The sequence below is a fragment of the Malania oleifera genome, chromosome 3, assembly GCF_029873635.1.
Source record: "Malania oleifera isolate guangnan ecotype guangnan chromosome 3, ASM2987363v1, whole genome shotgun sequence".
Taxonomy (NCBI): domain Eukaryota; kingdom Viridiplantae; phylum Streptophyta; class Magnoliopsida; order Santalales; family Ximeniaceae; genus Malania; species Malania oleifera.
The window spans coordinates 11704955-11732934 of NC_080419.1; the positions used below are offsets into that span (position 1 = coordinate 11704955).

Consider the following 27980-nt stretch of genomic DNA (forward strand, 5'->3'; position numbering starts at 1 on the left):
TAGCTCAAGTTGAACGAAAATTTAACTAATAAACAAGTGAAACCAATTTTCAGGAGGGGTTGGGTGTGCTTAATACAGAAAAATGTTACCACACAGAATGCGGCACAGCTGGTGAAATGTTACAGTGATGTGCTTCAATCCTTGGAGCTTTGACAGGGTCTATAAATAAAATAGACACGCAGCCTTCTGCCTACAACTCCTACCATAACATCTCTATAACAGTAGCAAATGCAGCAGCAAAGCTTGCTATTTCTTGCCTTGTTTTGTTATATTGCACTGCCTCAAAAACAGCTGCAGACTCTCAATTGTCATATGCTTTAAAAAATGAAGAGACTTGACTATTTGATGATTCCTTACGCTTCTTTTCCGATGAAGATCACAAAGAATCAAGCACGAGATAGAACCCCTTTAGAGCTGCACATACAGAGGCCACAGAATTTAAACTATGAAACACGTCCAGTGACACAGAATGTGTTTTACTTACCAAGCTCTACTTGGACAGCCAAGAAAGTTTAATTCCACAAAAAGACAGAACAAATATAAAAGCATCTCTGATAATAGTTGATCATAACATCTGCTGGCAAATACCAAATAAATAATTCAATACTTCCTCGTTCCCTAAAAGGACCATGTGGGGATGATATACATAAGGATATACAGGTATCAGTAGGCACAGGCAAAGACAAAAAATGGAAGTGATAAACAGATTTTAAAAAAAATAAGACGAGAATTTCTTTAGAGAGATAAGGAGGACATACTGAACCAGATTTGAAACTGACTACTAACCAAATCATCAGTTGTAAGTTTGAATCAGAATCCTACAATAAGTTTATACGATTCATGGTTAATCTTGCATACTTCAATTCACCTACTAGGTTCGGACTGGCAGGCTAGTTAATTGAATTGAGTGAATCCAGTGTTGTATGACTTTGACAAATCCATGGTCCCAAGGACTTGCAGAGGATTAAAGAACTTAGCATGTGAGGAACTTTCAATTTAGGTAAGCAAGCTCCAAACCTTGGCACAGTCCCACGACGGCGTGGGTCATACTCCGTTGCTTGTCGAAGAGCTCTTGAGAAAGCCTTGAAAGTTGCCTCCACAATATGATGAGAATTTTTTCCAGCAAGCTGCATTCAACCAAAATAAATGCTGCATTAAGCCTGGAGCAAAAATAATTGTAAAACTAATATTTGTTTTAGCCAATTATTTACAGCTCCACTTGAGCAGAACAAATTAACATTAAAAAAACCTCATAATGGCTAATCAAGCACCAGATGCTGTGAACAAATATTCTTGTTTTACCTTGCATAGACATTATAAGTACTCAAAATTGATACAATTTAAAATCGAAAGAGTGGGAAAATGGAATGAACCTGAACCATGTTTAGAATCCCCATCAACAGCAGCCAAAATTAACAAAAATATTTGGGGATTTTTAACTGTTTTTATTTTTATTTTTATTTTTATTTGTTACATCATACAAGGTTGTCAAAAAATAGAAATAAAAAAAAAAATGCCTGCCATAACTTTTACTAAGACAAACAAGGAGCTCTTGGGTTTATTACCTGCCGGATGTGAAGCGTCATACCCGAAGTATTAACCAATGATTGGAAGAAGTGCTCCACCAACTAGTACAACAAATTTACAGAATGATCAGAAGCTTCCAAGGGGAAAATATAATTAAAAAAGACAGTATGAAAAAAGGAACTAACATCTGGGTTGTTTAAGATGTGCATTTTTCCATCATGCAGACATTACATACGAAAGCAATCTCAAAAAAAGTGCTTAAACAGAACAATGTCAGAATTTGTGTGTTTTTCATGGGCTTACCACTCAAATGTGATGGAACTAGAAATCGATCAGTATACATAAACGCAATACCAAACAAAAAATCCAATTTAAGACAAGAAATAAAAATGGGATATTCAGGCTGGAATTGGTCATGCAGGTATGATTGTTAGTCAAGGCCAGAGCAGCATATGGATCAACCAAACACCGTGTCTTGTGTCAGAAAAAGACAAGAAGCATGCTACAAAACAAGGGAGAACGTAGTTTCAATATCTGGTAACAGACGGGCAGAAAACAATGGCTAAAAGCACAAACAGAAGAATCTTGTTAAACTTAATAATTGAATCAGCGAGGAAAGTCAGCATCCTGGAGTCAGCATTGCATGTTTCATAGAGGTATCACCCTGGGGATGGAATTTTCTATACAAAAGGAAGTCATCAGGCCAGCCAAATGCATAACATACCCCCAAAATTCTCCTTATAATCATGTGGCTACATGTTTCACCATCATCAACTACTTAAAAAAAAGGGCAGCCCAGTGCACAAGGCTCCCGCAATATGCAGAGTCCCGGGAAGGGGCGGACCATCATCAACCACTCTGTCAGTGAAATTTTATTGGTGTCATTGTCACATTACTAAGGTAGGTTCCAAAATCTTGCGATTGCAAACTAGCAACTAGCATAGACACAAGGATAATAAAAATGAGTCAAGATTTTCAGAGGCAGATTATTTTTTACAGAATTATGAAATAACATACAATACATGAAATTGAATAAAATATAACCAAAAGAGCCATTACTTGAGCTCAACAATTCTACCTTTGTTGGCCATTGTAGTTGAACACAAGTGTAACCCAAGAACATGAGTGTGCACATATCTTTTTCTCATCATGCAATTAAATCATCCACAATTATATGGCATAATGACTGAACAAATATAGACTAGTCGCTTCCAACAGCAAATATAGCAGATATAGAGTTATAGACTATTAGTGAAGCTAAATATAGAGATTATAATACTTTGTATAATAGATTAGATACAAATGGAGAAAAATACATTTATAAACTTGCTAGAGCTAGAGAAAAAAAAAATGCAAAGATTTAGGTAATGTAAAATGTATAATGGACGAGAATGATAGTGTCTTAACTAGATAAGAAGACATAAAAGAGATGTGGCGGAGATATTTTGATAAGTTGTTTAATGAAAATCAAAATGAAAGGTTGAACTTGAAAGCGATAGATGAGGAATATTCTAGGAATAGGAGATTTATTCGCAAAAATTAGAGTTATTGAAATTAAGATGACTTTGAAAAATATGAAAAATGGGAAATCAATAGGACCAGATAATATACAAATTGAAGTTTGGAAATATTTAGAAGATAAAGGGAGGATATGGTTAACTAATCCATTCAACATTATTTAAAGAACCAAGAAAATGCCGGAAGTATGGAGGAAAAGCACGTTAATACCTTAATACAAAAGCAAAGGCGATATTCAAAATTGTAATAACTATCGTAGAATTAAGATTATGAGTCATACAATGAAACTTTGGAAAAGGGTAATTAAACAAAGAATAAGACTAGACACGAGGGTTTCACATAACCAATTTGGTTTTATGCCTAGGAGATCAACAACAAAGGCAATTTATCTTTTAAGAAGATTAATGGAAAAATTTAGAGAAAAGAAGAGGGACTTGCATATAGCTTTTGCTGACCTTGAGAAAAGCATATGATAGAGTACCCAAGTAATTTCTTTAGTGAGTTTTACAAAAAAGGGGAGTTTACTATAGATATATTGAGGTCACTAGGGATATGTAAAATTGAGTGATGACTAGTGTTAGGGCTGTATGAGGAGAATCTAGAAATTTTGATGTAGATTGGTCGACCTATGTCCTACATTTCAACCCTCACACAAACATATACACTCAAAATACTTTGAATTAAGAATTCAATTAACTAAACATAAACACCATGAATCATGTTTCATTTCACATGTTGTTGGATTTTTGAAAAGGTGTATGATACTCTCCAGAAAATAAGTCTCAAGTGTTTACTAATCAAGGAATCTAGTTTTATGCGGAAGATGATACTTTCAAAATCAAGATTACAAGTTCTAAGCTATCAAGCTAACATTCATAAAATTGATTTTAACTAGCAAGTATTGATATTAAAATCTAATGGCTCAAATGTGCTATTCAAATATGAAATTTCAGATTTTCAAGCAAAGGCCTACACAAGTTTAAGCAAGGGTTCAAACAATTACTGAAGTTACCAAAAGATTCGATGGATGGCTTGACGTTGTTCAACACGTGCTAGACCACGCCGTAAGTCCTTCGTGCAAGCTTTGAAATACCAAGACAAACGCAGCAATGGAGTGTAGATGTAATACCCGTGTGGGTGTCTAAGGGACGTGGCTATGGGGGATGTATTTTGGGAGGTGGCAGTGGGAGTGAGAGGGAGGAGACGGAGATGGAGTCACTGGATAGATAGTGGTCTCTCACCACTTGATCTCCAAAGAGAACGACATAGCCTCACACTAAACAATCGGAAGATTGGACAAGCTTTCAAGCTCAAAACTAAACTTTTAGTTCTTAGAATGGAGAGATATATAAAGCTAGCATGGGCAAAACAAAGCATTTACAAGCTTGGCTAGCATAAGGGGCAAGGATATTAAACAACTAGCAATTCCCACTTAAGCATGGGAGACATAGTAGATACACCAACTTACTAGACACATTAATGACTCTCACAACTTACTAAAAACTCATGCAAGCTAGGTTTGTCTTGTAATATTACAAATTAAATGTAAAACATACACCAAAATAAAGTCAAATCCATGTAGGGCCCATGGAGCCGTGTGGGTCCCACAAGCCCATGTGGGGTCCACATGGATCTTGAGTTGAATTTTGCTTCAATACTTCACTTGGGGTCTTCTCGTACCGAAAGTCTTCAAGTAGTCTTCAAATAACATCACATGTACCTACAAAAGAGTTATGAACAGTAGTGGACATCTAGAGGTTGTCCACATGTCACCATGTCTGCAAAGGAAATGGGTAAGTTGATCCCCATCACCTCTCCCCGGCCCAAAAGAATTCTTCTCTGAAGAATGAGAAGTGGTGTACTGGGAATACAATTTCGGGTTGGGACAAAGGATGTCTTCTTTAAGAATCCAGCTCCTCTCAGAAAGTGGCTTACCTCTTCACTTGACCAAGAACTTTTGGTATGATCCTGCTCATGTCAACGTAGTCTTGTCATCCAAAATCTCTTCAATCTCATCAAGGTTGTTTGGTATGGGTACAGGTGGAGGCAAAGACAATTTCGAGTTTTCAGGTTCATGAGGAGTAGGGAATGGAGTAGAATCACCTACAAGTTTAGTATTGAATGGCTCCACAAAAGATGATGCTTCAAGAAAAGGGGTTAGATCCTCAACATTAAACACATTGCTTATGCCAAAATCAACAGGAATATCAAGCATGTAAGCATTAAAACTAATTTTCTTTAAAACTTTGAAAGGACCAATCTTTTTAGCATGCAACTTTCTTACCTTTCCTACAAGAATCCGCTCAAGACGAATACGGACCATAACCATATCACCCTCTAATAATTCTTGAAACCTACGATGTATATTAGCACTAGATTTATAATGCTCATTGTTCAAGTTAATTTTCATTCTTATTTTAGAGTGTAGATCATGTATGTGCTTTGCAAAAGCATCATCTTGTTCACTCACTCTAGCTTGTGGAGGTAATGGAATAAGATCTATGGGCTTCCTAAGTTGGTAACCAGTGACAACCTGAAAAGGACTCAATCCCGTGGTTCTATTCACTGAACTATTAAATGCAAATTCAGCCATAGGAAGACACAAATCCCACAAACCTATGTTCTCACCTACTAGGCATCTCAATAAGTCACCTAAGCTCCTATTAACTACCTCAGTTTACCCATCAGTTTGGGGATGGTAAGCACTAGAAAACTGGAGTTTGGTGCATAACCTGGCTCATAAGGTTTTCCAAAAATAACTTACAAACTTTACATCTCGATTAGAAACAATGGTCTTGGGAAGACCATGTAGTCTTACAACTTATCTGAAAAAGATAGTGGTTATTTTATACGCATCATGTGTCTTATTGCATGGAATATAGTGTGACATTTTAGAGAATCTATCCAAAACAACAAACACAAAATCATTCCTTCTGAAAGTCCTAGGGAGTCCTAAAACAAAGTCCATACTAATGTCCTACCAAGGGGTATGAGGTACAAGTAAAGGAGTATACAAACTAGTATTTTGTTTCTCACCCTTTGCAGTTTGACATGTACCACAATGAGATACAATTCTAGTAACATCCCTTTTCAAGCTAGGCCAAAAGAATCTATCATTTACCATGGCAATGGTTTCATCTCTGCCAAAGTGATATGCTGCACCACCTGCATGCAATTCCCATATCAACTGGTCACGTAGAGATGTAGAGGGTATGCACAACCTAGTTCTTTTAAATAGGAATCCACCATGGATCACAAAGTCAAGATGCAATCCAAGAAGTCCTTGCAACAGGTCAAAAAAGATGTCATAGAAATCAAGACATTGAGAATGTTCCTTCTTCATACTCTCGAAGCCTATTACTCTCACCTCTAAGGTTTGTAAAGTTGCCACAACTCGGCTCAAGGCATTACAACTTTGTTTTCAACACTAGCTCGGTGTTTGAGCACAAAAGTGTACTGCTGAATGTACTCAACCCACTTTACATGCCTATGATTCAGTTTCTTTTGGGTGCTCAAATATCTAAGGGCCTAGTGGTCAGAAAAAATACAAACTCCTGTGGGGGCAAATAATGTCTCCAGTGCCTCAAAGATTGAACCACAGCATAGAATTCATTATCATAGGAAGAGTAATGCTGCTTGGCATCATTCAAATTTTCACTAAAGAAGGCAACAGGATGGCCTTTTTGACTAAGCACTCCTCCTGTCTACACCAGAAGCATCACAAGCTACTTCAAACAATTTTTGAAAATCAAGGATGCGTAGCACAGGTGCTTTTGTCATCCTGTCTTTGATGTCTAAGAAAGCTTTGGTTGCAGCTTTAGGCCTTATGAATTCACCTTTCTTAAGACAATTTGTAATGGGTGTCATGATGGTACTAAAGTTCTAAATGAACCTTCTATAAAATGTGGCTAACCCATGGAAGCTTCTTGCTTCATGGATATTTCTAGGAATAGGTCAATTTTGGATAGCCTTGACTTTTTCAGGGTCAACAGAAACTCCACTTTCAAACACAACAAATCCTAGAAAGATTATCTGGGAGGTCATGAAAGTACACTTTTTCAAAATTGCATACAGTTTCGGCTCTCTTAGCACTTCAAACACTCTTCTTAAGTGAACTAGATGTTCTTTCCTTGTTTGGCTATAAATCAGGATATCATCAAAATAGACAACAAGAAAATGTCCAATGAAAGGTCTCAAAATTTAGGTCATCACTCTCATGAAGGTGCTAGGCGTATTAGTGAGACCAAATGACATCACCAACCATTCATACAAGTCATCTTTAGTTTTGAATGCAGTCTTCCATTCATCTCCAGGTCTTATTCTTATTTGGTGGTATTCACTCTTTAGATCAATTTTTTAAAAGATCTTAGAACCAATCATTTGATCAAGCATATCATCCAGCCTGGGTATGTAAAATCTATATTTGATTGCGATCTTATTAATGGTTCTGTTGTTACTACACATTTTCCAAGTTCCATCTTTCTTAGGAGTAAAAAGGGCGGGACATGCACGTGGGCTTTTATGCTTTCTTGAATAAAACCCTTATTTCCCAGCTTATCAACTTGCCTTTTCAATTCCTCATGTTCTTTAGGATTCATCCTATAATGAGGCAAATTGGGAAGAGATGATCCTGAAACAAGGTCTATGGTATGCTGAATGTCTCTCATGGGAGGCAATTCATTTGGTGGTTCAGAAATAACATTCTTAAACTCAGAAAGTATAGGTGACACCTTAGGTGGTGTTTCGTGTTCAGGAATAGAGGAGTCATTCTCTTTAGTTATCATGACATAGACAATCTGTGTTTCTTTGCTCTCTTGCTCAAATTTTTTTTGCTTAAAACATGCAATGAGTTTCCAACCTTCTCTTTTCCTTTCAAGTCCTTCTTTTTCTTGTCTTGTCTATCCTTTTTTGGCTCATGTAGACTCAAGACAATCTTTTTCCCATTACACCTAAAGGTATAGGTGTTAGCACGACCATTGTGTGAAACATCAAGGTCATAAAGTCAAGGTCTTCCTAAAAGAATATGGGCAACATCCATAGGAAATACATCACACCAAATTTTCATCTTCATAGTCCACAATTTTGATGGGGACTAAGCACCTATGGCTTACGGGTATGGTTGCTGCATTTACCCAAGCAACTTTGTAAGGATGGGGATAGGGTTCAACTTTCAAATTCAATTTTTCTGAAGCTGATTTTGAAATTACATTCATGCAACTCCCTCCATCAATGATCATTTTACAACTTTTATGTCCACACTTGATGTAAGTATGGAAAATATAACTGCGGCACCAATCTTGTTGTTCTCGAGGCGTTACCATGATGCATCTCATGACATTCAAATTAGCATTTTCTTCTTCGTCTGTTGACAACTCATCCTCACTTGGTACTTCCTCGGGGATATAGGATTGTTCTTCTCCCGAATCTTCTTCTTCATCCTCTCTTATAATTGCCAAATTTCTAGTTGGGCATTGTTTAGCAAAGTGGCCTCTTTTGTGACACTTGTAGCTCGCATCATTCCCATAATTTTGTTTTGAAGACCCATTCATGGGTGCCTTTCCTTTGTCCAATGGTTGTTGGACAGTGGGATTGCTATCTCTAGAGGTTACTTGACCCGTGTTGGTGGGTCTAGTCTTCTCATATGACGTGGCATTTCTTTGATACGTGTCATTGGAAATGTTTCCAAATTTCTTTCCCGTTTCAGCTTTATTCATTTGCTCATAGTCATGCGCCAAATTAAACGCATGCTCAAGGAAGTCAATGTGATGGGGAAACAACTCTTTTCTCAGTTCGGGTTTCAAGTCAATCCTAAAACAAGAAATTTGTTGACTAATGCTTTCTTCCACACCACACCTAATGGAAAGTTTATCAAACTTGCTCATGTTTTCAATCACACTCAAACTTCCTTGCCTAAGGCTATAGAGTTGGTCCATGAGACATTCCCTATAAGAGATTGGGACATACTTTTCTTTCAACCTTTATTTAATCAAATCCCAATGCTCTATAGGCCTATGACCAAGGCGAGCTTCTTATCTTTCCACATTCACCCAATGAAGCTTTGCTTGCCCAGTTAACCTCATTTTTGCAAATCTCACGCGATGCGGGTCATTCATGTTATACCAATCAAAATATGAATCCATTTCAACCAACCAATCCTGAAAAAATTTTGGATCCATTTGACCATCATATGCAGGGGCTTCAATTTTCACTCTTTTCATCGCATCCATATCTGAATCATGATTTTTCCTGCGATTTGGTCTCCTTGGTTGGAATTCCTCTTCATCATAATCCTCATCATTCTAGTGTAGATCATAAGGGTCATGACCATAGTAGTCAGAGGCGCGAGGCGAGCCGAGGCGCAAAGGGTCTTTGAAGCCGAGGCGCGAGGCGCGAGGCGAAGGCGCGCGCCTCACGAAGGTGAGGCGCACAATTATTAAAATGGTGTAAAATATCTATTTGGGGTAATTTATATATGAACATATGAATATCTAGTCATATTAGAATTTAAAATGTCAAAACATTCAATAAAAAAATTGGAAATTTAATAAAATTGCCAAGACAAAGCCCAAAAGCCTCAACAATTCAACATAGTTCAACATCAAAAGAAAAGAGTACAATAAAAGATTTCAAAATATAAAATCTAAAAATCCTCCTCAATCATCACTCATCACTCATCATCAACTAGGTCGGTGAAGATATCATCTTCCTCTTCATCATTAGAACTGTTTTCTCCAACATCTTTTTCCTCTTCCGTCTCCTCTGCACTATCCACTTGGATTTCATCCTCATCTACAAGTTCCAACATTGTGGTCCGACCCCTAGCAGTGGTTGCACTACTAGATGAAGCTCTTCCTTTAGACGATGATGGCATATTTGTACTTATTCTTGATCTAGTGTGATGCGGGGGGTTATTTAGTCCAGCGGCTCTAGCAATAGAATCCCAAGTCAAATTATCATCTTCAAACACAAGTTCATCATCCTCATCAGAATCACCATCCATCCTACCAATCAACCACTCATTACTATCATCAATGTCCTTCAGGAGGATGGGATCAATGGTGTCACGTTTGTCGTATCAACGCCTCAGAGTTCAATTGTATTTCACAAATACCAAATCATTCAAGCGTTGCTGGGATAGCCTATTTCTCCTTTTGCTATGAAGCTGCAAAAAGTTTACAGTAATATGGTTAATAATGATTCTAAAAAGCAGTAGATTGGTAGTTCTTGTTCTTTAATAATTAATCCATGATATACTAATGACTTACATGTTGGAATATGCTCCAATTTCTTTCGCAGCCAGTAGCACTACACGTGAGGCTAAGAATTTTCACAGCAAACTTTTGCAAGTTTGGAGTTGTTGATCCATATGCCATCCACCATTGCGCTGTTATAAAATAAATTTTAAATGAATACCTACTAGGTAAAGAGCAAAAATAATTTTCAAAAATGAAGAGGTAGTACAAATGCCACTTTACCTGGTGCTTTTGTCTTCCTTTGTCTCACTGCCAAACTAATTCCAAAGACGCCACTAGCGGCATTGTATTTTTCCAACTCATTTGAAACTTTATCTTGCATTTCAATAGTTGGCAGTAACCTTCCAACACATTTGTACAAACCCGACATAATTTCTTCATCTTGCAAAATGTTGGGGTTTGAATAGAAAAATTCTGGATTCAAGTAGTGTGCAGCTGCATGCAACGGTTGATGGAGTTGGCATCCCCACCTCATATCAATAATTTCAAATGCCTCCTTGAATTTATCCTCTCTCTCACCAAAAGCCTTAGCTATGGCTTCCTTAGCCCTATCCATTGCTTCATAAATATATCCCATTGCAGGCTTCTTTTCCCCATCAACCAAACGGAGTACACGAACAAGTGGACCTGTTAACTTAAGAGCATAAACGATGGTACTCCAAAAAGTAGGCATCAAAACAATAGTAGCTGCTCTTTTGCCAGCCGCCTCCTTTGCCCATTTAGTAGTATTCCAATCTTCAGAAGTAAACATCTTCCTCAAGTTATTCTTTTGAAGATGGATTGAACGAAGAGTGATGAAGGCAGTTGCAAATCTTGTAACTGCAGGTCTTAGCAACTCCTTTCCTCCAGTGAATTGTCTCATCAAGTTGACAACGCCAACACGATTATAGATATAGCCATTCAAAAAAATTGCCCTTTTCAAAGTTGCATGAATTGAAGACATCTTCCCAATATCCTCCAAAATTAAATCAATGCAATGAGCAGCACACGGTGTCCAATATAAATGTGGCCTCTTTGCTTCCAACAATCTCCCTGTTGAAAAATCAAGGAATGAAGCCATTAAAATATTAAAATAAACAATATATACACTATAGAAAGTAGTTCTAAAAATAAGTTCTTACCTGCTGCAACATAGTTTGACGCATTGTCAGTTACCACTTGAATCACATTTGATTCTCCAATTTCTTCGACCATCTCATCAAGTAATCTATACATTCTATCTGCATTCTTGACAATATTAGAAGCATCAATAGACTTGATGAATACTGATCCCCTTGGAGAGTTCACTAAAAAGTTGATTATGTCTTTATTAGCAACTGAATCTCTCCAACCATCAGACATAATTGAGCAGCCATATTTTGTCCATTCCTCCTTATGGACCTTCAACAACTCTTTCATTCGACTGACTTCCTCCTTTAGGTAAGGAACTCTCACTTCATGATAGCTAAGTGGCTTTATTCCAGGACCATATTGTCCAATCGATTCAAGTGCCACTGCAAAGCTGCTCAAACGTACAGCATTAAATGGTATCCCAGCATCATACATCCACCTAGCAAAATCTCCCATTGCCTTTTTTCTAAGTTCTTTTTTGCACGCTTCATTTATTGATGTTTGCTTCATCTTCCCTTCTTTCCTAGCTTGAATCGCTTTCTTTGGATCGGGAGTAAAAAACAAGTCTATAGGCCCCTTCTGTTTTGGTTTCTTCAAGTTGGATTGGTATGATCTTTTACTTCCATCACTAGTAAACACTCTCTTGCCACGAATGTCAATTTCTTGAACTTCATCTTCTTCATCTTCACCGTAATGATCTATATCATCAAAGTCGGGCAATAACTCATTTTCCTCCTTTTCCATATCTTTCTTCAACATATACTCTTTAATCTCCTCACGTACATGAGTAGGGCACTTAGAGCATTCTTTCACATTTCGAAATCCTCCGACAATGTGTTGTTTTGCTCGAAATATTCCTCCCCTTGTGACTTTAGCACAAAAATTGCAAGTCAAATTATTTCTATTTTTTTGATCCTCCAAATGTGCATACTTCCATGCGGGATCTTTCTTTGACGAGGCCTCACATCCAGAACTAGAATCCATTTAAGATTTTAGACTTGGTATCCCGTATCCTAACTGAAAAAACAATGCATCATATATTTATAATTTAAGACTTACATAATGCATTTCCAAATAAATTAAAAAACAGTACCTAAATTTCAATAAAAAGAATAAATATTATGTATTAGTTATAATTTATAAACTTACATTAATTAAACTAAATATTATAAATTAAAAAACAGTAGCTAAATTTCTGTAAAAAAAATAAATATTATGTATTAGTTATAATTTGTAAGCTTACATTAATTAAATTTAATATTATAAATTAAAAAACAGTAGCTAAATTTCTGTAAAAAATATACATATTATGTATTAGTTATAAATTGTAAGCTTACATTAATTGAAGTTAATATTATAAATTAAAAAACAGTAGCTAAATTTCTGTGAAAAAAATAAATATTATGTTATTAGTTATAATTTATAAGCTTACATTAATTAAACTAAATATTATAAATTAAAAAACAGTAAGCTTACATATAAAGAAGAAGAAGAAGAAGAAAAAAAGCAGGCAGCCGTCAGCAGTCAGCAGCACGCAGCAAGCATGCAGCAGGAAGAAGAAGAAGAAGAAGAAGAAGAAGAAGACTTACAAAGGTTCGAAGTGTTGAAGGTGACGTGACGAACTCACGTCGTGCTCGAAGGCAGTCAAACGAACTCACGACTGCTTCGAAGGCAGGCAGACGAACTCGCGAGGGCTCCGGCTGGTTCGAAACGAAGTTGCGCAGGTCGTGCTTCTTCAAAATGTCGAAGATGAACTCACGATCCTGGTCGAAGCTCGAAGACGAAGTCGCGAAGGCTTCCGGCTGGTTCAAAGGCTCGCAAACGAACTCACGAAGGGCTTCGAAGGGTCGAAAGGGGCTAGGGCTCTGTTCGTTTGTCTCCTTTAAATGGCTTAAAAATACACAAGGCGCGCCTCACTGCGCCTCGCGCTTCACTGCGCCTCGTCTCGCCCCCTCTCGCCTCTTGCAAGTCGCCTCGCCTCACCTGATATGAGGCGGCGAACTCATCGCCTCACTGCGCCTTGCGCCTGAGGCGCGCTTTTAACTACTATGGTCATGACGTTGGAACCTTCTAGGAGCATTTGGTCTTTTTGGGGGAGGAATTGGAGGTTGCTCTTGAGGTGGTTTTCTCTATCTTGGAAGGTTGTTTGGTTCCCTAGAGTGATGGGAAGCATGCTTATTGTCAACCTCAAGGGAATGCCCTAGATTTTCTGGAGGTGGGTTAAGAGCTAAACTAGCTTCCAACCTCTCAATTCTTGCAAGTGCATTAGTCAAGTCTTGAACTTGGTCTTGTAGGTCATCTAGGAGTGTATCACGGACCATATCATTCCTACGACCATGATAACAATTCCCGGCTCAGGTTGCCATCTAGAAAAACACACTCTTCCTCCTCGGAGGTTTTCTCCCTTAAACCTAACGAAACTAACATCCAAATACCCAAAATTCAAAATATAAGTGAACTGTTCTAGGCAAAACCGTCGATTGTTTTCCTGAAACCGTCGACGGTTTCAGTCTATATCAGAGCCTAAGTCAAGTTAGGCTAAACACTCAAAGTCCCATTTTCATAGCAACTGCAGGATTTTAGTTTCAGACTGAAACCGTCGACGGTTTCAGGAAAACAGTCGACGGTTTTGCCTAAAACAGTTCACTTATATTTTGAATTTTGGGTATTTGGACGTTAGTTTCGTTAGGTTTAAGGGAGAAAACCTCCAAGGAGGTAGGACAGGATTGGTCAACTTATGTCCTACGGTTTAACCCTCACACAAGCATATACACTCAAAACACTTTGAATTAAGAATTCAATTAACTAAACATAAACACCATAAATCATGCTTCATTTCACATGTTGTTGGATTTTTGAAAAGGTGTATGATGCTATCCAAAAAATAAGTCTCAAATGTTTATAGATCAAGGAGTCTAGTTTTATGCAGAAGATGATACTTTCAAAATCAAGATTACAAGTTCTAAGCTACCAAGCTAACATTCATATAATTGATTTTAACTAGCAAGTATCAATATTGAAATCTAATGGTTCAAATGTGCTATTCAAATATGGAATTTCATATTTTCAAGCAAAGGCTTACACAAGATTAAGCAAGGTGTTAGGGAGTGACAATGTAATGGGGAAAAGGGGGAGAGAGATACTGCTATAATTGTATTCTCCAGGGATTTAGAATGAATATATGATTATCTGTGTTATCGTTTGTATGATTATTCTCTTAGAGTTGAATAATACAAGTAGTCCTTTTCATTGTGGTGTTTTGTTGCCTTGGATTGTGATGTCCCTGATTGTTATAGTCTTATTTTATGTATAAGAATATATTGTTCGTGCGATATCCTAATGTTCCTTGTTTTTCTTGAGTATTGAAACTCACCTGGTGCTCGTGCTTGCAAGCTTGAACATGTGAGATTTGGCTGACTTGTCAAGGGAGAGCTCTCAACGGGTGCCACACGGCCCTTACTTGAGTCCCATTTTGGAGGTTCGTGACAGTTGGTATTAGAGCACAGTGTGTGCGAGCACCATGAGTGGTAATATGAGAAACAAGTCGGGAAAAGTGGAGCACTTTGAGGCGCTTGACACAAAACTTGTAACCCTGGAGACAACGTGCTATGAACTCCAGGGGTTGGTGGCAACACTGATAAAGGAGAAAGGCGTGCCAACAGAGCTTGAGACCGCTGAAGAAAACCCCAGAGAAAATCTCTATGGGGTATCAAAATTTACAGAAAGACTTTAGGAACTTGAAAAATTCATTCCACGTGTGAAATCCCTGGAGAAAAGGCCAAGAGAGCTTGAGGCCTTCCAAAAGAGTATCGAGTAGTTGGAAGCCTTTGAGAGTAGGCTGGAACATATTGAGGGCATATTGTCATCTCTTTCGTCCCAACGGGGAGAGCCAATAGAGCTTGAGGCCTCCTTACGGGAGCTAACGGATAATTTTGATTTCCTTGCAAAAGATGTTAAGAAGTCCATTACTTCTTTGAAGGAAGATTTGAAGGAGATGGGCAATGTCCAAAGTGTTGTGGACCAGGTTCAGAGGGATTTACAAGAGATGATGGTGAAAGTGAATGCAGTGGCACAGATAGCTCAAAGGCCGGTTGCAGATCCAAGTGAGGGTTTTCGATTGAAGGTACTGGAACCAAAAAGTTTTGGGGGTACACGAGATGCAAAGGAACTGGATAATTTCTTCTTTGATATGGAGCACTACTTCATGTGCTCACGAGTGGATCTAGAAGTGGACCAGGTAAATATGGCAACCGTATACCTGGTTGGGGATGCAAAATTGTGGTGAAGAACTAAATGGAATGATATTCAGCACAATAAATGTGTCATTAACACTTGGGAGGGGTTGAAATAGGCATTGAAGACCCAATTCTATCCAGAAAATGTGGCGTACATAGCAAGGTGCAAAGTAATAAAATTGCAACAAACCGGCTCAATAAGGAGTTATGTACGGGAATACCGGGCCTTGATGTTGGACATCATAGACATGACCGAATCGGATAGACTTTTTCATTTTCTTCGAGGTCTGAAGACATGGCCAAAGAATGAATTGCGCCGGCAAGGTGTTGGTGATCTCTCTTCTGCCCTCGCTGCTGCTGAACAGTTGGATGATTTTTCAGACAATTCTGGGAAGCGAAATTTCCCTACGTCCGCCAATAATGATTCCAGACCCAGTAAAGTGTATAAGCCCACAAATGGGGGAAGGGACAGGGAGAAAAATAGTTTTTGGAAAGATAAAAGAATGCCCATGAATAGGGAGTGGAGGGGCGGACGAACGGGGGGTTGGAGAGCATCGAGTGCCGATCTTATGTTTTCTTTGCATGGGACCGCATCGAGTGGCGGAGTGCCCTGAACGAAAGGCTTTAAATGCTTTAAAGGCCCTTCGAGGGGTAACCGAAATCCTGACAGCAACCCCAAAAGAACAACAGAATATAGTGGGAGCATTGAGATTTTTGGGGGCATTAGAGTGCCAAGTAGTTACCAACAAGTCTCAGGAGAAGGGCTTAATGTACGTTAATCTACTTTTGAATGGACAGAAAATCAAGACCATGATTGATACAAGGGTCACCCATAATTTCATTGCTGATTCAGAAGTCCAACGGTCAGAATTACAAGTAGATAAGGATGTGGGGAAGTTAAAAGCAGTGAATTCTCAAGCGTTAACCATGATGGGAGTGGCACCTAAAGTAGCATGCCAAATGGGGTCGTGGACGAGAACAGTTGATTTCACCGTGGCACCCCTCGATGACTTTGATGTGGTATTGGGGATGGATTTTCTTAAAGTGACACGATCAATGCCAATCCCAGTTGCGGATTGTCTTGTGATAATGGGAAATATACCTTGTACGGTCCCCGCAACCTAAAACAATTTCGATAAGGGGAAGTTGCTTTCAGCCCTCCAATTCAAGAAGGGAGTAAAAAGGGGAGAACCTTCTTTCGTGGTTCAACCGATAGTCTCAGAAGATGAAGAGATAGGGAAATATCCAGTTGAAATTAAGGAAGTTTTAGAAGAGTTCAAGGAGGCAATCCCAGAATAGCTACCTAGGGTTTTACCACCTCGATGACATATTGACCACGAAATTGAGCATTTGCCGGGGGTAAAGCCGCCAGCATGTGCCCCTTATCAAATGGCGCCGCCTGAGTTAGCTGAACTTAGAAGGCAACTGAATGATCTAATTGCAGCAGGATTCATCCGTCCTTCAAAAACACCTTTTGGGGCCCCGGTCTTATTCCAGAAGAAACAAGATGGTAGTTTGCGTTTGTGTGTAGATTATCGTGCTCTTAATAAGGTGACGGTTCGCAACAAGTATCTCATTCCACTGATTGCCGATATTTTTAACTAATTAAGTACAGCTAAATATTTCACTAAACTAGACTTGAAATCGAGATATCATCAAGTGCGCATTGTAAAGGGAGATGAACCAAAGACCACTTGTGTCACTCGGTATGGAGCATTTGAATTCCTTGTCATGCCTTTTGGGCTAACAAATGCACCTGCTACCTTTTGTTCTTTAATGAATTAGGTTTTTCGGGACTACCTTGATCAATTTGTGGTCATTTACCTTGATGACATAATGGTTTTCAGCGCATCCTTAGAAGAACATAAAGATCACCTTCGGAAGGTTTTTCAAAAACTCCGAGAAAATCAGTTATATGTAAGGGGGAGAAGTGTGCTTTTGCTCAAAAGTGTATTAAATTCTTGGGGCATATCATCGAGGAAGACCAGATACGGATGGATTCAGCTAAAGTACAAACAATCAATAAGGCCTGCTAATCCCCATAAAATTTTCCAATCACAATCAATGTACATCAAGGTTCAACTTTGGGTCCTTATCCTTTTACTTTTGTGATTGACGAAATCACTAAGAATATCCAAAACGAGATCCCTTGGTGTATGTTATTTGCAGATGATATTCTCTTGATTGATGACAGTAGAAGTGGAGTGGAATCTAATTAAGAACTTTGGAGAATTTCGGTAATGTAAGGAGTAGTGGAGAGAAGATTAAACTTGATAATCAAGAAATTAATAACACTTTTAGATTTCGATATCTTGGATCTATTAGACAAGTAAAAGAAGGAAATTGAAGAGAATGTAATACATAGAATTAATGCAGGTTGAGTAAAATGGAGTAGTATGTTGGGCGTGTTGTGTAATCTTAGAACACCCTTAAAATTAAAAAGAAAGTTCTTTAAGACGACTATAAAGATAGCTATGCTCTATGGCTCAGAATGTTGAGCAAATAGAAACAACATGTACTAAAAGTAAAATTTACGCAATAATCTAGGCACAACACCAGTTGAAGACAAGGGAGGGACAACTTAGATGGTTTGGACATTTGAAACGCAAGCCTAGTAGCGCACCTGTGAGGAGCAATGAATTAGTTGTTATTTCTGGTCGTTGTTGTTGTTGTATAGAGTTATAGAGTAGGGGTTGCTTCGCCATGCTAAAATGGCCAAGTGGATTTGAAGGTTGGAAATCCAATAGCTAAGAAGCCGTTTGGTATCACTATCAAAAATTAGAGAAATGAAAGCTAGAAATGTGTTGGGGATGTGGCTCATATTCTGAGTGGAACACATGTACCGAAAAAAGCACCGTGAAGCGATGGACCAAGAGAGAGATGTAAGGTGCAGCCATGAAGCCAAATTGTCGACAGTTTGGGGTGTAACCGTTGACGGTTTCAATCGGCGCAAGTTACGGATTTTTTAATCTGAGATCAATAGATTGAGCTAATCGAAGGGATTTCCTCCGGGGGATTGCTACAAAAGTGTTTTAGATCAACTATCGGTCTTCTATACACATTAGATCATTATATAATGATTATTATGTAATCCTAGAAAAGATTAAGCTTGGTGTAAATTTTATTGATAGTGAAAAATAGTTGTTGGTCCCGTGTACGTAAGCAAATTGCCAACCATGTAAATTTCTTGTGTTTTGATTGTTGCTTTCATTGATTTTCGTTGTTGAGTGATTGCTAGGTTCATATAGTTCATCATCGAGTGCTTGCTTGCTTGTTCCATTGATTGTTCGTGAGAGTTTGTGTGAGGTCTTCCGCTGCGCACATTTGGCGCCGACAATTGGTTTCTGAGGTCTGATTGTTGAGAACAAAAATCGGTATCAAACTCAGGTAATTGTTGGCGTGGTGAACAACAATTGGTATCAGAGCTATTGGTTCTCAATGGTTGGGATTTCTTCTATGAGGTTCGAGGTTCGTAAGTTCGATGGAATGGGGAACTTCAGGCTGTGGCAGAGGAGGGTGAAGGATTTGCTGGTGCAGCAAGGAATGGTGAAGGGCCTATACGGAAAGAAGCCCGAAAGCATGAATGACACAAATTGGAAGGAGCTGGAAGCGTCCACTATCAGGTTATGTCTGGTCGATGACATGTTGTATCACGTCATGGATGAGGACTCACCGACAGCGGTTTGGTTGAAACCAGCGCGCCGGTACATGTCCAAGTCGCTCACAAACAAGTTGTATCTTAAGCAAAACCTTTATTAACTTAAGATGGTAGAGGGTTTGGGTTTGGCTCAGCACATCAACACATTTAATCAGATCATTAGTGATCTGGGACAAGTTGATGTGACGTTGGAGGAGGAGGAGAAAACATTGATACTACTGAATTCCCTACCTACGTCGCCTACATAAGAGAATCTGATTATGATGCTAACTTGGGGGAAAAAATCCTGGAGTTGGAGAACATCACGAGTGCATTGCTGGGGTTCCATCAAAGGAAGAAAGTCAGCGATGAGGGTTCACATGGCGAAGAGCTCGTGGCGAAGGGTAATCAGGATCGTGGGAGAGGCAAGTCCTAGAGTGGATCGAGTGGTAATAAAACTCAGTACAGGAGGAGGAAGGACATTCGTTGTTTTAAGTGCGGGAAACTAGGGCACATAAAATCGGAATGTCCGAAGTGAAAAATGGTGAAGGCAAAAGCTCAAGAAGGTTCGTCAAAATCTACGAATATAGTTGAAGAAGGGGACTCAGGGAGCAGTAATTGTGAGATGATTTTTGTTTCATCAAGTTCCAAATGCCTCACGGGTTCTTGGATCCTAGACTCAGGATGTTTTTTTCACATGACAACCAACAAAGCCTGGTTCACCACTTACAGATTGGTGAGTCCAGATTCCATTCTGATGGGAAATGGTACGGTTTTCAAAGTTGTCGAAATGAGGGAAATCGAGATCAAGATGTATGATAGTGTGGTAAGGACATTATGTGGAGTAAGACAAGTACCAGATCTACAAAAGAACATGATATCATTGGGTGCTTTGGATTGTAACAGGTATAGTTACAAGGTTGAAGGCAGGATGATGATGGTGTGTGAAGGCGCTTTGATGGTGATGAAGGGACAGAGGATAGCAGGGAATCTCTATACACTGCAGGATAACACAGTTGTAGGTGGAGCTGTAGTTGATAGTTTTGAGTCAGGTAATACCGTTTTGTGTAATACAACCACACACAAAACAGAGGGTATTCTGAACTACATTGTTGTGGATGGTTGGGGACCAGTGAGGGCAGCATCACAGGTTGGATAGGTATTTTGTGAGGTTTTCACGAAAGGCCTGAGGGTATCTTATATGGCACAAGTTGGAGATGTTTGGCAGGTGTAACTTGTGGCTGAGGTGGAGTACCGAACCTGGAGAGAGTTCCTCAGGTCAAATATTGGTGCTAAGTACTCTGACATTCAAGGAGTTTTGTGAGTAGGGCATGGTGTATGCAGCGCTTGTAAAGGACTTCTTGGTAAAGTCAACGAGTATGGTGTGTTTTCCGGTTAATCAATCGCCAAAGGTATATCTAGATGGCACTAGTTATGCGGTAGACTTTGGAGGTCCAACTATGCACATTTCTAGTGAGGTGGGATCTAGGCTTGGTGAGATGTCTAGACAGTGTATCTTTCTGGTATATAAGAAAGATGGGTTCAAGTTGGGTGATTCAATGGCAAACAGAGTGGCGATTGGTGGAGACATGGTTTTAGGTATTAAAACAATGGGACAACGTACTCAGGTAGATGAAGAGAAACGGATGCCAGAAAGCTGTAGTAGTAGTAATGAGTATGTTGTGTAGATGAAGTTGGAGACTCAAGGCAAGAGTGCAAGGAGTTCTAACTTAGGAGACTTACAACATCACAGCATAAACTTGAGCAGAAAGGAGATTGTGATGCAGGTGGAGTTTCAGACTCGGGATAGAGATGATGTTAGTCATGATGCAGGGAGTCCAAACTCGAGAAACCAACAGGATCACAATGGGCTCAGAGGCACTATCAGGCCACCGCCCAGATATAATCTGATGTCTTATGCAACCATTAGTTTTATTATTATTTTTTAAAAATTTTCGTATATTTTTATTTTAATTATATTTAAATTTATATGATCATTTAATTTTTATTTTAATTTAAAAAAGTACAAAATGAATAATTTAATCCAAAAAACTATTTTTGAATATTAAAATTTCTGGCAACAAGTTGTCAAAACAATTGAAAAGCACAAAATCTGGTTTTAAGTTTTTTGGCAAACAACTAAAAACCAGCAACAAAAACAGAAAACTAACAACAAAAGCAAGCGCGTATTTATAATCAATTTTTTTCATTGTGGAGAAACAAAAACAGAAAACAAGAAACAACAACGATACCAAACGGGCCCTAAGGTGACATTAGTTTTGAAAGAGAAACAACAGCAATTGATTATTCGGTTCATCTAAATGAAAATCTAAGTTGGAGACATGAACTCTCTAAAGATTCAGCTCCATCCATCGTCAAGAGTTATGTAACAAAAACTAGGAATGAAGTTGGCTGGAAATCCTAGATTGATAAGGTGAACATGGCTTTGGGGTGGAAACAAAATAACAAACGGAAGCTGGTAACATGAAATATGAATCCCTACATAAAGAATGGGCTCCACTCACACTCTATAATTACATTACAAATGGTTAGAAACGAATGCGGAAGAAACATGAATATAGACATAAGTATTGTTATGGATATCCATAAAAGCAAGCTACCTGAGTATCATATGTTCCAATTCGCTCAGTGGGTATGTGTAAATCGTAACTTAAATGTGGTCGTCCAGATAAATCCTGAACAAGAAATAACCTCAAAATGAGAAAATATTTAATGATTACAGACCAAATTTGATTAATAATGCAGTAAATGATGTAACCACCATCATCCAACACCCCCCCCCCCCCCAAAGAATCACACACACAACACGAGCCCACAAACACACCCATAGGCACTCAAATTAACTCCTAAGAAAACCAGTCCTATAAGCAAAAACCTAGTTAATTGCAAACTACCAGCTAAAAAATCCTCTTCAGATCAAAGCAGTTTTAGATCTCCAAACGGACATACCAAAGAAACATGTATTAATGCCTCATCAAGAGGAGCTGAAAAGTCACCAAAACGGTTAATTCCTTTCCTATCACCAAGTGCATGTAGCAAAGCCTGCAAAAACCAAGAAAAATTGTTAGTTTTGATACTAACAACCATGTAATACGAACCCAAATATCAAATCAATGATAATGTTGGTGATTATGTATAGAAGTGTGGTGCATGATTATCTACTGCTCATCTGCAATAGATCCTGACATCACCAGAATTCAAGAATTACACTTGTCATAATTTATTTTGTTTCCTAGGAGCTACTTTTAGGAAATTTTCAAGCATAGATGTTCCCTTATTTTCCTTCTTTTAGCACTTCCATTTTCTAAACAACATCAGCGCATTTATATTTTCCACTACACAAATTCGCCACTGTCCACTAATAACTGTCAAGAGTTGCATCATATAGCTACAGGAAAAATATTTTTACCACAAAGTAGGTGAAGTTTTATCAGTATTAAGTGATGTAGGACTGCAATAGAATATCCAAATCAGAGAGAAATGAGAGAATTATGGGAGATCATTGGAAGAAGAGGAAGAAGAGAAGGAGAGGAGGAGAATTGTAGAAGTACAGAGAGATAGAAACAGAATCAAAATTACAGAATAGAATTAGAAGGCAGCATAGAGGGACAGAACAGAACAGAACAGAAAAGAAGGAAGAGCAGAGACAGAAAGAGTTAGATGCAAAGCAAAGAAGGGGAGAAGAATAAAGAAGAAGAAAGGAAGAAGAACAGGGTAGGCTGAATGAGAGAGAGAGAGAGAGAGAGAGACGGAAACTGCAATTGCAATCCTGATCCAAACAACTGTTCAAGTAGCTTACAGACCAGTATTTATAACCACTACTAGTAATACATATTCACATAAAAACCCCAATAAAAAAGGAAATTACATAGTAAACCCAAGGTACTTAAACACACAAAATAAACTTAATTCAACAAAACTTCTAGAACAGCCAGAGTCTTCCCAAACGAAAAAAAAAAAAAAAACCTAGCTACATTATAAAGTATAAACACCCAAAGTCTTCCATCAGTAAGTAATTCATAATAGCATTACATCTTTGGATAATATCAGAAACCATAGTGGTCATATTGAGATCCAAATCATCAATCTAAATATTAATTTAGTGAATCAAGAATCAAATCAAATAATAACATTTCGCACAAATTCTAAAAATTAGTTGTTGCATGTACAAATTCTAAACAAACAAAATACGTTAAATCATGAAAATTGAATGATCTCTAATTTATAAACATGCATATCAATGGATAAATGAAAAGTATAAGACAGAGAGAATTAGATGCAGAACAAAGGAGGGAAGAAGAATAAAGAAGAAGAAAGGAAGAAAGAAGGATAGGGAAGGCTGCATGAGAGAGAGAGAGAGAGAGAGAGAGAGGCAGAAACTGCAATTGCAATTATGATCCAAACAACTGTTCAAGTAACTTACAGACCAGTATTTATACCCACTACTTACTAGTAATACATATTCACATAAAAACCCCAATAAAACAAGAAATTACAAAGTAAACCCAAGGTACTTAAACACACAAAATAAACTTAAATTAACAAAACTTCTAAAATAACCAGAGTCTTGCTAAACTAAAAAAAAAAAAAAAAACCCAGCAGCCCAGCCACATTATAAACATCCAAAGTCTTCCATTGGTGATTTTCCATCAGTAAGTAATTCATAATAGCATTACATCTTTGGATAATATTAGAGACCATAGTGGACATATTGAGATCCAAATCATCAATCTAAATATTAATTTAGTGAATCAAGAATCAAATCAAATCATACGATTTCATACAAATTCTAAAAATTCGTTGTTGCATGTACAAATTTTAAACAAACAAAATATGTTTAAATCATGAAAATTGAATGATCCTCTCTAATTTACAAAAATGCATATCTCAGGATAAATGAAAAGTATATATTTTATTAGAAAGTTGAGAAGTAAAAGTAACTAGTCTATGAAATATAAAAAATCGTCGTATCCAAAGACTTCTGGCTTCTAAATAAACCATTCTTGAGGAGAATCTAATAAATGTAGGCCTTGTGGAATTTTCAAACTCTTTAGAGAAGTTCAGGAACACATTATTTTTTTTCTTTAAAACAATACAAAAGAGAAACAAAGGTTAAGTGCATTTTGTTCCTTTTAGTTCTCTCCCAGTTTTATGGTGTTTCATATTAAAAGAGCAAAAGATAAATCTTGGCTTTCTAAATAGTCCAATTTGACTAGGAACCAATTGGATCTAGGTCTAATCATTATGCTTACCAAATCATGAATCATAAGATTAGAATAAAAAATTTTACGAATTATGGTCATTTCTAGTGTACTTTGATCAGCCTACTATATTTGAATAGGTAGGCTAGCAAATCAAATCAAATCACTCAACTTGAATCGGGAATCGTACAATTTTAACAACCATGACTGAGACTCTTTACCGGAAGCTCACGCATTCCCTTTGACAACTAAATGTTAGAACCTGCAGTGAAACCAGGACTCAATTTTGGCAATATTTACTTTTTTAAAAGCATTAATACACTGTTACAACAAGCAAGGTCAATTTAGCCATAGCACTTAAGTAATCAAAAAAATAAAAATATTCCCATGACAAGTTCAAAACAAATATATTCATTTTAAATATTTTCATTACAAAAAATGTCACAACTAGATATATCTCACTATTGTCCTAGAATGGTTTTCATTTCTTGGAACCACTCTATAATCAATTCATTTTCAAATTCAGCACTATCGAATGCATCTTTTGGGACATATTTGGCCAACAAACATTCATCCGACCATCTCCATTCAATTATGCAGTCAATTTTTCACAATTTCCATCCCAAAAAAGCCTTTTGGGTAAACAAGAAATTTCCTCAGGTCTACTAGCTCAAGGCCACCAATCCCTAAAAATCTAAAAAATTCACAACTAGTGTACATATCAATGAAAGTTTCAAGTTGATTCTCAACTGCCACAAGGTCATTAAATAAATATATGGAATTCTAAACTTTTTAAGATCATTGGATAAATGCATGGATTTCTAATTTTTAATTTTTTTTTTAAATGAAACTTCTAAGTGTTGAATTTGACCCCTACAATATCAATCTTTCAGTGGCAGCAATTATGAAAATTTACAAAACATATCTAAGCATAATATATAAAATTAACATCTGCTGCACAAGTCTTACCTCCACACCTGAAGCAGTTTGCTTCTGTCACATGAATTTGTGACCATGGTTCTTTAAATAGTACAATTTGATTCATAATTTGATTCAGGGTTTCCAATAAATCAACTCAAATATATGAATTGGATTTTATCATGGATGATAATATTCAATATGATTCACTTTGATGAATCATACAATTGAATCCCCGTCTTTTTGGCTATGTGTGTCATTATGGGCTACTGGGCTGGAACTACAGGCCATCTAATGAACAGATTAGGACCTCTAAGGAATGACAAATTGGCCCATTGAGAATAGAAAGGGCCCTATAAAACCCTTCCATTTAAAAACTGTAGGCTCTCTACCATTGGAGTGCTTCTTTTATTCAAAGTGAAGAATTGGGGCTGTACTGATGGGTGATGTTGAAGTTGAGTAGGTTCATGACACACTCTCATATGAGGTACATCCGTTGACAAATTGGAACTCTTCTCTTAGTTTATGGGAACGAGCAACATAAATTCTTACAAGAATGGAGGAGAAAACAAATGAGGATGAAACTATGGAAGTAACCAAATATGAAGGTAAGCATGAAATGATGAAGAAGAAAAGATGGGCATTGCAGATGATGGTGATGGTGGCACTGATGCTGGTAATGATATTGAGCTGGAGAATATCTCAGTTAAAATTTGAACTTATGGGGACCTTTTGAATGTATTCTACCCCAACCAGATCCATGTATAAACACATTTTATAATAATACAATTTTTTCTTCAATCCAGAAATAGATAATTTTTTGGAATTCATTTATCTTAGTAAAGCTACTCTTCAATTTAATACCAATAACTAACTCATTTATCTTAGGTCTACCCTTACCCCTTCTATAACCACTAACAATAACTAACTCATTACTCCTTATTAGTGTACTATTTGGCCTACATTGTAGATGTTCAAAGCATTTGAGCAGCCCCTCCCTTATCTTATCTTCTATAGGTGCTATGCATAACCTATCACGAATATATTCACTCCTTAATTTATCTTCTAATGTTATACCACTCACCTATCTTAGCATTCTCATTTCAACTACTTTCACTTTTTGGATATGTTGTTTCTTAGTTACCCAACATTTCAATCCATATAACATACTTGGTCTTACAAACAGTCCTATAAAAATTTCCTTTTAATTTTAAGGGTATTCTCTTATCACACAACACACCTGAAACACTTTTCTATTTGTACCGACCCTACTTTAACTCTATGTATAACATCTTTTTTTATTTCTCCTTTAACTTGCATAATAGATCAAAGGTATTTAAATCTAGTAGCACTATTAATTTCTTGACCATTAAGTTCAATCTTTTCCCCAATATTCCTCCTATCATGATTGAAATTTTATTTCATATATTTTATCTTATTTCTACGTATCCTAAAACTTCTAAATTCTAAAGCTTTTCTCCATATTCTAACTAAAATTCTACTCCACCTCTAGTTTCATCAATCAAGACCATAAAACCAAATAGAGAGAGAGAGAGAGAGAGAGAGAGAGAGAGAGAGAGAGACTGCATTTTTTTTTATGTAAACATAGCAATAGGATATGTAACAGTCAAGGACATGCTTTTAGCAGTGTAAAAAGAAGCACATGCGCTGCCTAATTCTACAAAGCCACCGCAAAGTAACCATTTTGAATGCAACAAAAAGCACAGTAGAGTGACTAAATTTCCTTGCAAATTCATGTGCATGAGTACTCTATACAACTAATTAATACACAGTTTAAAGAATCACCGTTCCAATGGCAAGGGCAACATCTTCATTCGTGTGATGATCGTCAATATAAGTGTCACCAGATGCTCTCACATGCACGTCAAATAGACCATGTGAAGCAAGTTGCTAACATAATGATTCAATACCACTAATCAGCAAGATCATTTAAATAAATAAATACATACATACACAAAATTTTAAAAACCAATTAAGGAATAAGATGGGGGCGAGAAATTACTGACGTCCAGCATATGATCGAGAAAGGGGATTCCAGTATCACTATCAGCGACACCAGAACCATCCAAGTTCATTTTGACAAAAACGTTGGTCTCTCTCGTAACCCTCTTGACCTCTCCAATTCGAACTACAGGTAACAAATTCCGGCCGGCAGCATAAGGCTCCAACCCAAATCTTTCAAAAATCCTACAATCGCAATCACATTAAAATAAAATTTAAAATTTACCAGTCTCAATCGTTGAAGATGTTGTAGGAGAGCCGTTGTCTTCGACCAGAGAAGCACGAGGTGTTTTTTGACCGTCCATCAGTCTCCGACTGTGATGATGAGTCGAGATGAGAAAGTTGTGAAGGCGAGCAGGGAGGAGAGTTGTCTGAGAAACCCTAACCCTAGAGTTCAGTGACTGAGATGAGCTGCAGCTTAGAAGACGAGAGGTTAGAGAAAGCTCCATTCGTTTCGCAGAGAACAAAACAAGTAAAACGTAAAATGACGAGCTGCTGCTTGAAAACGGTTCTAGGAACTTGGAAGCATTTTTCTCTT

General features: G+C 37.6%; 1 protein-coding gene across 3 annotated transcripts; it reads right to left on the reverse strand.

The window, feature by feature from the left end:
- Positions 1 to 27980, reverse strand: LOC131150673 (imidazoleglycerol-phosphate dehydratase 1, chloroplastic). Of its 3 annotated transcripts, none has more exons than XR_009135586.1 (8): positions 27669 to 27966; positions 27448 to 27569; positions 27227 to 27331; positions 22251 to 22343; positions 21902 to 21976; positions 1566 to 1628; positions 485 to 1127; positions 1 to 414 (listed from the first exon to the last, which is right to left on the reverse strand). XR_009135586.1 is itself a non-coding variant. In XM_058101539.1 (8 exons), the coding sequence occupies exons 1-8, from the start codon at positions 27889 to 27891 to the stop codon at positions 387 to 389; spliced, it is 819 nt and encodes a 272-aa protein (XP_057957522.1). In that variant the 5' UTR covers positions 27892 to 27980; the 3' UTR covers positions 1 to 386. The 3 variants fall into 3 exon arrangements, 2 of the variants coding, with proteins under 2 accessions (XP_057957522.1, XP_057957521.1); XM_058101539.1 differs by having other exon boundaries at positions 1018 to 1127; positions 27669 to 27980; XM_058101538.1 differs by having other exon boundaries at positions 1 to 1127; positions 27669 to 27977.